The sequence below is a fragment of the Nerophis ophidion genome, linkage group LG03 (genome assembly GCF_033978795.1).
Source record: "Nerophis ophidion isolate RoL-2023_Sa linkage group LG03, RoL_Noph_v1.0, whole genome shotgun sequence".
NCBI classification, from domain to species: Eukaryota; Metazoa; Chordata; class Actinopteri; order Syngnathiformes; family Syngnathidae; genus Nerophis; species Nerophis ophidion.
In genome coordinates, this window is record NC_084613.1 from 62,425,390 (window position 1) to 62,437,015 (window position 11,626).

The 11,626-nt window shown below is 39.2% G+C and overlaps 1 protein-coding gene across 2 annotated transcripts in view; it reads left to right on the forward strand.

The window, feature by feature from the left end:
• Positions 1 to 11,626, forward strand: part of bahd1 (bromo adjacent homology domain containing 1) — a 135,818-nt gene that overhangs the window by 118,800 nt on the left and 5,392 nt on the right. For both annotated transcript variants that reach the window (XM_061895834.1, XM_061895835.1), the window contains exons 3-6: positions 4,568 to 4,980; positions 5,090 to 5,249; positions 5,322 to 5,401; positions 10,426 to 10,517. In XM_061895834.1, the coding sequence (XP_061751818.1) occupies positions 4,568 to 4,980; positions 5,090 to 5,249; positions 5,322 to 5,401; positions 10,426 to 10,517 (745 nt within the window). The remainder of the gene's footprint in view (positions 1 to 4,567; positions 4,981 to 5,089; positions 5,250 to 5,321; positions 5,402 to 10,425; positions 10,518 to 11,626) is intronic.

Sequence of the window (11,626 nt, forward strand, 5' to 3'; positions counted from 1 at the left end):
TTACTTTCTGTACAGTTTACCAGGATTATATTTAAATAAAGTTGATTTGATTTGATTTATTAAATTATATGAAACCATGTGTAAATACAAAGATTATTATCAAGGCTTTGGTCATACTGACGAAAAAAATTGATACCAATCAAATACACTGAAAAAAGGTACCATATTTTTTGGAGTATAAGTCGCACCTGCCGAAAATGCATAATAAAGAAGGGAAAAAACATATATAAGTCGCACTGGAGTGTAAGTTGTATAGTTTGGGGAAATGTATTTGATAAAACCAAACACCAAGAATAGACATTTGAAAGGCAATTTAAAATAAATAAAGAATAGTGAACAACAAGCTGAATAAGTGTACGTTATATCAGTGGTCCCCAACCTTTTTGTATCCGCGGACCGGTCAACGCTTAATAATTTGTTCCGCGGCCCGGGTGGGGTGTCCTATTTTTTTTTTTTTTTTTTTTTTTTCTTTGTAATGAAAAAGGGATGTTTTTGTCATGAAAAAGGGAGGTTTTTGTGGTTGGTGCACTAATTGTAAGTGTACATTGTGTTTTTTATGTTTATTTAATAAAAAACACAAAAAAAAGAAAAACATTTTTATTTATTTTTTTTTAAATAAAAATTAATAAAAAAATATTCTGCGGCCCGGTACCAATCAGGCCACAGCCCGGTACCGGGGACCACTGCGTTACATGACGCATAAATAACCAACTGAGAAGGTGCCTGGTATGTTAACGTAACATATTATGGTAAGAGTCATTCAAATAACTATAACTTATAGAACATGCTATACGTTTACCAAACAATCCGTCACTCCTAATTGCTAAATCCGATGAAATCTCATACGTCTAGTCTCTTACGTGAAAGAGCTAAATAATATTATTTGATATTTTACGGTACTGTGTTTATAATTTCACACATAAGTCGCTCCTGAGTATAAGTCGCACCCCTGGCCAAAATATGAAAAAAACTGCAACTCATAGTCCGAAAAATACGGTACTCATAAAAACTGATGAAAAATACATTTATGCACTAAATTAATAATAAATGATAATATTGGTTCTGAAATAAAATTTTAATACAATTTAATTGCAGATGAAAATACAGTTTCACCACTCTAGTCATAATTTTTGCGCTTAAGAAAATTCTCTATGACTTTAGCTTTAAACTTCTTCTGTTTGTTTGATATTGTCATTACTGCCACAAGTGGTGGAAAATGTTATTACAACTGAGTACCGTTGTGGCCCATACGTACCACAGCTGAGAAACAGATGCTTTTTGAAAGGCCTGTATGGGGCGCTTGCAGCCCATCAATGGCCCTATGGTTGAGAAACACTGGTTTAGACAATGGGACCCGGGCCTATGGTTAAGACACACTGGTTTAGAGTATCAAAAATAGGCACTTATCAAAGCATTTTGTAATAATGGAATACATTTTCACCTCATTATGTACCGTAATAACACCACATTTTGTAATAATCTGCCGCATTTTGTTATAAATTTCATGAGCACATTTTGTAATAAACGTTGATGCATTTTGCAATAACTTGCAACGTATTGCCAAAGTTATTAAAAATGTGGGTGCTGCACTTTTTGGTTAAATAAAATGTAACAATTTGGTGCATTGTTTTTAGTTTTTGTTTTTGTTTTTTTCAGGGGTTTTTGTCCTGTCCAGCTACTCAGGAAAATCATATTGTTGATGTAGATGGCCTTCTTTGTTATACAGATTTACTTTACAAAGGGGAAGTGTGGGATTCTTCTCTTGCTCCCTTATTTGTTTGACTTTAGTAAATTGATTTATATTATTATTTGGGGCCGCCGGACCGGAGGAGGAGGGGATAGAAAGAGAAAAAAAAGGAATAACCAACCATCGAATTTGATGCCTTGATTACAAAAACTATCAGAGCAACACCACCAATTCACCAATTAAACATTCTACTAGATTCTTAAAATTAAATTTTAATGAAGATGACATGTTTTGTGTTACTCACAGGCATTGAATTTCATGTTTTTTTCACATTAAGTTGTTACATTTTTTTTAAAAAGATTATTACCTTATTACGGGCTTCACGGTGGCAGAGGGGTTAGTGCGTCTGCCTCACAATACGAAGGTCCTGCAGTCCTGGGTTCGAATCCAGGCTCGGGATCTTTCTGTGTGGAGTTTGCATGTTCTCCCCGTGAATGCGTGGGTTCCCTCCGGGTACTCCGGCTTCCTCCCACTTCCAAAGACTTGCACCTGGGGATAGGTTGATTGGCAACACTAAAAATTGGCCCTAGTGTGTGAATGTGAGTGTGAATGTTGTCTGTCTATCTGTGTTAGCCCTGCGATGAGGTGGCGACTTGTCCAGGGTGTACCCTGCCTTCCGCCCGATTGTAGCTGAGATAGGCGCCAGCGCCCCCCGCGACCCCGAAAGGGAATAAGCGGTAGAAGAATGGATGGATGGATTACCTTATTACATAATGCCCTGTTACAAGGCATTGTTTGATTTTTATTCATATTTTTTGCCATTTGTGGGGGTGTTGAGACATATCTACTGCACGTATTTTGGGATTTTTGTTGCATTTCTTTATCACAAGCCCACGCAAGGCGAGAAGTTTGTTTTTGATTGATTGATTGATCGATTGATTGAAACTTTTTTTAGTAGATTGCACAGTACATTACGTATTCCGTACAATTGACCACTAAATGGTAACACCCGAATAAGTTTTTCAGCCTGTTTAAGTCGGGGTCCACGTTAATCAATTCATGTTAGTTTCTACACGTAATTAGATTTTGATTTGGTTTGTCATTCCTTAGCTCTGTGTCATTGCAGTCCACAATCATAGAAGCCAAGCAACGCGGTGACGCACACGATTCAGCAGATGCAGCTGTGGTGTAAAAAAACTTGCTTCGTGTGTCAGTTTGTAGTAACTTGTTATGGGGGCGGTATAGCTCGGTTGGTAGAGTGGCCGTGCCAGCAACTTGAGGGTTCCAGGTTCGATCCCCGCTTCCGCCATCCTAGTCACCGCTGTTGTGTCCTTGGGCAAGTCACTTTACCCACCTGCTCCCAGTGCCACCCACACTGGTTTATATGTAACTTAGATATTGGGTTTCACTACGTAAAAGCGCTTTGAGTCACTAGAGAAAAGTGCAATATAAATGTAATTCACTTCATTACTGCTATCTACAGGACTGGAGTGAAATATTATCTGGCATTGTTTTTTTTTTTCCTTAAAGGGGAACATTATCACCAAACCTATGCAAGCGTCAAAATATACCTTGATGTTGCAGAAAGAAAGACCATGTCTTTTTTTAACCGATTTCCGAACTCTAAATGGGTGAATTTTGGCAAATTAAACGACTTTCTGTTTATCGGTCTTTTAGCGATGACGTCACCGAGGTAATACACCCGCCATTTTCATTTTCACTTTAGAAACACCGGGTCTCAGCTCTGTTATTTTCCATTTTTTCGACTATTTTTTGGAACCTTAGAGACATCATGCCTCCTCGGTGTGTTGTCGGAGGGTGTAACAACACTAACAGGAAGGGATTCAAGTTGCACCACTGGCAAGAAATCTGCCGCCAGACCCCCATTGAATTTGCCAGAGTGTCTGCACATTTTGCCGGCGATGCTAAGACAGACATGGCATAGAGATGTATGGATAACCTGCAGATGCATTTGCAACGATTAAGTAAACGAAATCACAAAGGTGAGTTTTGTTGATGTTATTGACTTATGTGGTAATCAGACATATTTGGTCACGGCATGACTGCCAGCTAATCGATGCTAACATGCTATGCTAATCAATGCTAACGTGCTATTTACGCTAGCTGTATGTACATTTGTAACTAGATACCCACATTTAATGCGAAACAAACACTTTCCAATCGACTGATTTAAGTTGCTCCAGTGTCACAAGATGCGAAAGTCCTGATCGTTTGGTCCACACATTTTACCGGCGATGCTAATAAGGCAGCCATGCTATGGGCCACTTCATTAGGTACACCCATGCTATGGCCGAATAGCGTCAATAGCTATTCGCTCAATAGCTTCAATTTCTTCTTCAATTTCGTTTTCGCTATCTGCCTCTATACTCTGACCATCTGTTTCAATACATGCGTAATCTGTTGAATCGCTTAAGCCGCTGAAATCCGAGTCTGAATCCGAGCTAATGTCGCTATATCTTGCTGTGGTAACCGCCATGTTGTTTGTATTGGCAGCCCTGTATGACGTCACAGGGAAATGGATGGTCGCATCGCAAATAGCGAAAATCAAGAACTTTAAAGCTTTTTTTAGGGATATTGCGGGAGGTGTAACATTTAGAAAAAAAATAAAAAAAATAAAACAAGCCACTGGGAACTGATTTTTATTGTTTTTAACCCGTTTGAAATTGTGATAATGTTCCCCTTTAGAACACGTCAAATGTTTAGGAATGTCAATCCTTAGCGAAAGAACAAAATAATAGAAGCTCCTGACAGTCTGACAAAATGTTTCACACAGTTCTTGTATTGGATCATGCAGATGTACTGAACACAGTGTCCTCTGTGTGCTTCACTTTTTTACTGCCTTCTCTGTTACTTACACAGATGCCTACTCATCAACCCTCAAAGACCATCACAGCCTGTCCTCCGTCCCCATCTGTCCCAGCCCAAGAATCCGCACTGGCTGCCCCATTCCCACTGTGCCTCCAGCCGGCCAATCAGTGCCCCCGGTTCAGACTCCGTTGTCCGACCCGAGGCAACCGCAGCAGCCCCCCCTGAATGTGGCCAGGGAGTGTCCGCAGAGTGCCAAGCCGCCCAGCGGGTCCAGGTCCAGCGCACGCAGCAGCGGCGGCATCAGCCCGGTTGTGTTCCCACTCCAAAAGGAAAAGAAACAGAAGCTCGGTTCTGCCAGCGCCAGACGACAAGCGGTTGCCAAGCAGCCAAAGAACTGCCGCCAAAAGAGTACCAACGGCTGGCGACCAGTCGGCCTCCCCTTTGAAAATGACGTTTTCTGTCTGGTAGGTAGACAAAGTCATGCTGCTGCAGTAGCTTTCTGCAGGATAGCTCACAGTACATCAGTCTCTTTGCTAGTCCACTCAGTAGTTTCCTGCTGCATGTGTCCCCCAGGGAGAGGACACTCTGGTACCGAGGAAGTGCTTTCAAGGAGTCCAGAGGGACAGAGAGCTGATTCGGGTCAGGGACACTGTCCTGCTGAAGTCTGGACCACGAAAAAAGTCCCTGCCTTATGTGGCTAAGATCTCAGCTCTGTGGGAGGAGCCTGAGACAGGTAGGAGACATACTGGAAACAAATCATGTGGGATGTCTCAGGAAAATGTTTTTTTTTTTTTTTTTGTTCCAGGAGAGTTGATGATGAGTTTGTTTTGGTACTACCGTCCAGAACACACGCAGGGGGGTCGCAATCCCAATGTGCATTGTCAGGTGACAAGACATTTTTGCTGCTCATGTTGCAATCAATGGATGTACAGTTGTCCCTTGTTTATCGCTGTTAATTGGTCCCTGACATGATCATGATAAATTAATCAAATATTTACATAGCTAGAGCATAAAAAAACTGTTTAGGCCCTTCTAAATATGTTTTTTCAACATTATTTTTGTCTTCTCAGGGCTGTAGGCTTAGTTTTTTCACTAGCAGCAGGGATGCTACTAACTAACATTTTTTGTAGCATAGAAAAAATTTAGGAACAATAGCAACTAAATTTGCCCTAGTGTGTGAATGTGAGTGTGAATATTGTCTGTCTATCTGTGTTGGCCCTATGATGAGGTGGCGACTTGTCCAGGGTGCCCGATTGTAGCTGAGATAGGCTCCAGCGACCCCAAATGGAATAGGCGGTAGAAAATGGAAAATGGATGGATGGATAGATGAAATTTCTTAAATATCACAATTTCATTAGTAACACTCAAACAAGGTACACATGTGCTCTCATATACCGTATTTTTTGGACTATACGTTGCAGTTTTTAGTTTGGCTGGGGGTGCGACATACACTCCGGAGCGACTTATGTGGGAAATTATTAACACATTACTGTGAAATATCAAATAATATTATTTATCTCATTCGCGGAAGAGACGAAGAAAATGTCAGCAATCCTCAAACACACGTCAGCAATCGTCACATACACGTCAACCAATAAGAATTTTGCGGGGGAGGGTCATGGCAGAAGTGCATTGTGGTTCATGGAATGCTAACTGTTATATGCTACTGCCGTAGCTATTAAAATTGATAATTTCATCGTTGGCAGTAACTTATAAAAACTGAGAAGGGCTGAACAAATAATGGACCGAAAAGGAAATCATGTACTGCAGATTACAAGCTGGACGTAGTGAAATATGCAGCAGAAAAGGACAAGAGGAAGCGGCGCATACCTTTGGAGTTGGCAGAGTTGTTTAGAAGCGACATCGAGGAAGAAGATTTCATTGACTGTATCGATTAGGAGTGACAGATTGTTTGGTAAACGTATAGCAGTTCTATAGCATGTTCGAAAAGGAAGTCTTGGAGGTCATTCAGAAAAGCAAGAACAAAACATCACGTGACATCTATGACCTCGACATGAGGACAGTCCGGAACGTAGCGGAAGATTTATCTTTTCGACTTGGACAATTTCCTTCACAAATGAAACTATCGAAATTCATCCCCATCTTCAAATATGGAGACAAACATCACTTCACTAATTACCGGCCCCTCTCCCTTCTGCCACAGTTATCAAAACTATTGGAAAAATTATTCGATAATAGACTTCGTGGCTTCATTGAAAAGCACAAATTATTATCTGATTGTCAATATGGGTTCCAACAAAATAGATCAACTTCATTAGCTTTAATTAATTTATTAGAGAACATTACTAATGGTATCGAGAAGAATAAATTTGTTATAGGAATTTTTATTGACCTGCAAAAGGCTTTTGATACCATTGACCACCAGATTTTTGGTAAATAAACTGGAAAACTATGGCATAAGGGGATTGGCAGGGAAATGGCTGAAGAGCTACTTAAATGAGAGACAGCAGATTGTTCAGATGGACCAACATCAATCTACACTGATGAACATAACCTGTGGAGTTCCTCAGGGCTCGATACTGGGACCCACACTATAATATATATTAATGAAATATGTAAAGTATCAACGCTGCTGAAATTCATCCTCTTTGCTGATGATACAACAATTACATGTGCAGGTGACGACGTGAAGCAACTTCTGACTTCTGTAACTGAGGAGATGATCAAGTTAAAAACTTGGTTTAATGCGAACAAATTGTCTTTGAATTCAAAGAAGACCAAAATAATGCTCTTTAGCGATCGCAAAAGTAATATACCGATCAAGATTGTTATTGATGATACACCAATAGAATATGTACATCAAAATTCTTTCTTAGGAGTAGTAATAGATGAAAATATCTCATGGAAGCCTCATATAAGTTACTTGAGGAAAAAAGTTGCTAAATGTGTTGGAATGATGAGGAGCTCATGTCATTTATTGAACACCAATGCTCTGCTGTTATTATATCATTCATTTATCAGGGACGGCGTGGCGCAGTGGGAGAGTGGTCGTGCGCAACCCGAGGGTCACTGGTTCAAATCCCACCTAGAACCAACCTCGTCACGTCCGTTGTGTCCTGAGCAAGACACTTCACCCTTGCTCCTGATGGGTGCTGGTTGGCGCCTTGCATGGCAGCTCCCTCCATCAGTGTGTGAATGGGTAAATGTGGAAGTAGTGTCAAAGCGCTTTGAGTACCTTGAAGGTAGAAAAGCGCTATACAAGTACAACCCATTTATCATTTATTATCATTTATGTCATATTTAACCTATTGTGTTGAAGTCTGGGGAAATTGTTATGAATCACATCTACAACCTTTAGTCACTCTGCAGAAAAACGCCATCAGGATTGTTTCCAATGTTCACTACAGACATCATTCAAATCCACTATTTATGAACTTAAAGCAACTTAAACTGAACAATGTGATCAATTTTAAAACTGCTCAAATTATGTTTAGGGCATCCCAAAACTCTCTACCATCCAATATACAGAACCTATTCCATGACAGAGATGATCACCACAGTTACAGTTTAAGAGGAAACAACAAATTATATTTGCCTAAATTTAGAACCACTTTAAAATCAATGTGCATTTCAGTGCGTGGAGTCAGTCTGTGGAACAACTTAGGGGACGAGTTAAAAACGTGTTCTAGCATGATTCAATTTAAAACACTGTTTAAAAAAGAAGTACTGATGAGGAAAGAGAGTGATACCCTCAGCACAGAGCGATGGAAGAGAGGTGTATGGTCAGAGAGTGTTTGGGCCTGTGTGTGTGTGTGTGTGTGTGTGTGTGTGTGTGTGTGTGTGTGTGTGTGTGTGTGTGTGTGTGTGTGTGTGTGTTTGTCTCGTCTTGTCTTGTCTCATGGTATTGTTAGTGTACAGGAGTTTTTCTTGTTTTGTTTATAGAGTATTGTTTTTGTATTATATTGTTTATGTCAAATGTGGAATGAGTGAGAGGGGTTGGGCTATTATAAGCAGCTGCTTCATCCAACCCCTTTTCAAGCCTTGCATAAATATCTTTGCCAACATGTAAAAAAAACAAAAACTGTGTTTAGTTGTACTGTGCAGGTTTGAAATAAATATTTCAATTCAATTCAATTCAATATGTTATAGTTATTTGAATGACTCTTATCATAATATGTTACGTTAACATACCAGGCTCGTTCTCAGTTGGTTATTTATGGGTTGTAAAACGTACACTTATTCAGCCTGTTGTTCACTATTCTGTATTTATTTTAAATTGCCTTTCAAATGTCTATTCTTGGTGTTGGATTTTATCAAATAAATTTCTCCCAAAAACGCTCAAACACAGAGATCATTAACACAGAGAACATCCCTTAACTGTGCTAGCACACGATTGCAGGGCTGGGCGATATGGATCGAAACTCATTCCCCGATTTAGTTTGGCCCATAAACTAACCCATTGGTGGAAATATCTGTTGATATTTAATAAATATCTCCACCATGCCTTGATTTTATTTTTTTGTGACTGATGGGGATCACAAATTCACAAAAACAGGTACCAACAAGTGAGAAGAGTAGGTTTTGCATACTAGGATCCCAACTTAAGAGGTGTTTTAAATGGGAGCTGCACTTTTTTGGGAATTTTGTCTATCATTCACAATCGTCATGAGAGACAAGAAGACAAAAGTTTTTTTTTTGTTTTTTTTGCTTTCTAACATATAAAAATTGGCTTTTTGTAGGTGGCTAGCAATGTAGCTAGCTAATGGGAGCAATCAATTCTACCACTAAATCACTTTAAAATGCATTCAAAAATCATCAACAGTACTTCATTTACATACCTGTGAATTGACCAAGATGTATTGTTATTAAAAGAGCGAACACTGAGCAACTCTTTTTCTAGCGTAGTAACAGATCGCCATGTTACGGTATTAGCCGTAAATGCTAACTACCGTAAGAGATAAGCTGGCTTCTACACCAACACGAAATGCGTTTGAATTTTTAATGCACAACACTGCGATACGACACCAATTTGTACTGACTGAAAAACATGAACAATTATTACAGTGTCTGTGAAGTTTTATCCCACATTTAGTTTGTTTGTACACAACTAGCTAGACAGCGTATGTACTGTAGTTTTACTAACACTCATGGCGTGCTGTGTGTATGATGATCGTTATTAAAGTGACTCACTCGATAGGCAGTTGTTTGTCCGGTCGGGAGCGAGGGACAGCCACACAGAGTGATCAGTGACGCCTCTGCGACAATCACTTGTCCATTTGGTTATGGGTTCAGTTTATATAAAAAATCTTACTTAATTTTACTTGAGTTTGATCAAATTTGGATGTATTTTTTTCAGAAGCAACACGCCAATTAAAGGGTAAAATCTGTATTAGCACGTGTGAAACTTTTTTTCAATACTCGCATGACCTATTTTTATTCTCAAATGCGACTGAAATGCTCGCACTGTACAGCCTTAGACATGAACTCTTTCAATCAAATGTAGTACTGCTAATCGACTCTGAGCCGTCAGTCTACCCCAGGGCAGCTGTGGCTACTGATGTAGCTTACCACCACCAGGTGTGAATGAATGATGAGTCCCATTTCTCTGTGAGCGCTTTGAGTGTTTAGAAAAGCGCGATACAAATCAAAGTTGTTGTTTTTTTGAGCCAATCAGTAGCCACAGAACTGAACACCGCACTCTAATTTGTTTGGTCTCCTCTAGTGTCCAATATTAATGTAATATTGATACTTTTAGTTTATTTAGCAATTTTTATGCTTGAAAAAACTTGATGTAGGACCAAAAAATGGAAAATACTTAATTAAAATATCCTAAAATAATGGTGAAGCTACAATATTTGAAGTACGATATAGCGAGGGGGAACTGTACAGACACAGCCTACAGAATTAATTGGTAGAACTGAATTGATCTGTCTGTTCTTTAATTCTAGAATGAGATCTTTGCGTCTCGTCACCAGGATGTGAACAGTGTTGCCTGCATTGAAGACAAATGCTTTGTCCTAACACTGGCACAGTATTGTCGGTAAGTAATGCATTATTTCCTCATATTACAGTACAGTGTCTGGGAGTAGTTTGTGAAAAGGGTACCAGTTAGAACTTCTATATATAAACCAGTGGTCACATTGATATAGGCTCTTTGTTTTTTCCATCATGTTCATTCACACACACACTGCACATGTATGTTTTTTCATTCACACACTCCATGTCGCTATGTTTGTCCATTCAAGTAATTCCACGTAATGTAGCGCCTGTCCAATCACAGATATTGTAATGTCTGTCCATCTAGTACATGAAGTATGCATGCACACATACAGTACATGTGTCCATTCACATACGTACATGTATATTAATGTCTGCCTATTAACACACACATAATATAGCCATATAAAGCCGTTCATATGTTACTACATCTGTCCATTCATACACTCATATTGTACTGCATGCATATATAATAAGTGCATAACTTATGTCTGCTTATCAATACAGTAAGCATATCTAATGTAACCGTTTGTAAATCCTTTTACATACAGTACCAGATTTACATACCTTATTTTTTTTAACTATAAGGTGCACTTAAAATCCTTTGATTTTCTCAAAAATTGACAGTGCGCCTTGTCATATGGTACTCCTTAATTCTCGTTGTGCTTATTTTGGTTGTGGTACATGTTTTAATAAGTGTGACCAGTAGATGGCAGTCGCACATAAGAGATACGTGTGGAGTGGAGGTTGACGCCCATTCAATAAATTACGCTTGCAATTACCAGTAACAAAACAAGACCAAACCTTTGATGTTTCATTGAGTGTAAGGAGCTTTACACACAGCGCTCAAAATTATATAAAACATTTTTAGTATGACTTTGGTAAGTTATGAAGCCGCACCGTTTAATGGATTGTTGAAGCATTACGGCTACCATAGTCAGATATACTGTGCTTCATCATACGGGTATTATTATGGTGTGTGTGTGTATAAGTTCCCCACAATGGCACCTATTAGGAGACATATTGTCTGGCGTTTTGTTTCAATCTGTTAACTTTTCTTAGCTATTGGTACCTGCTGTTAAGTATTCTCATAATCTATGCAACATTTTGACCAAAGAACCACCATTACATGTTATGTAGACCAGTGGTCCC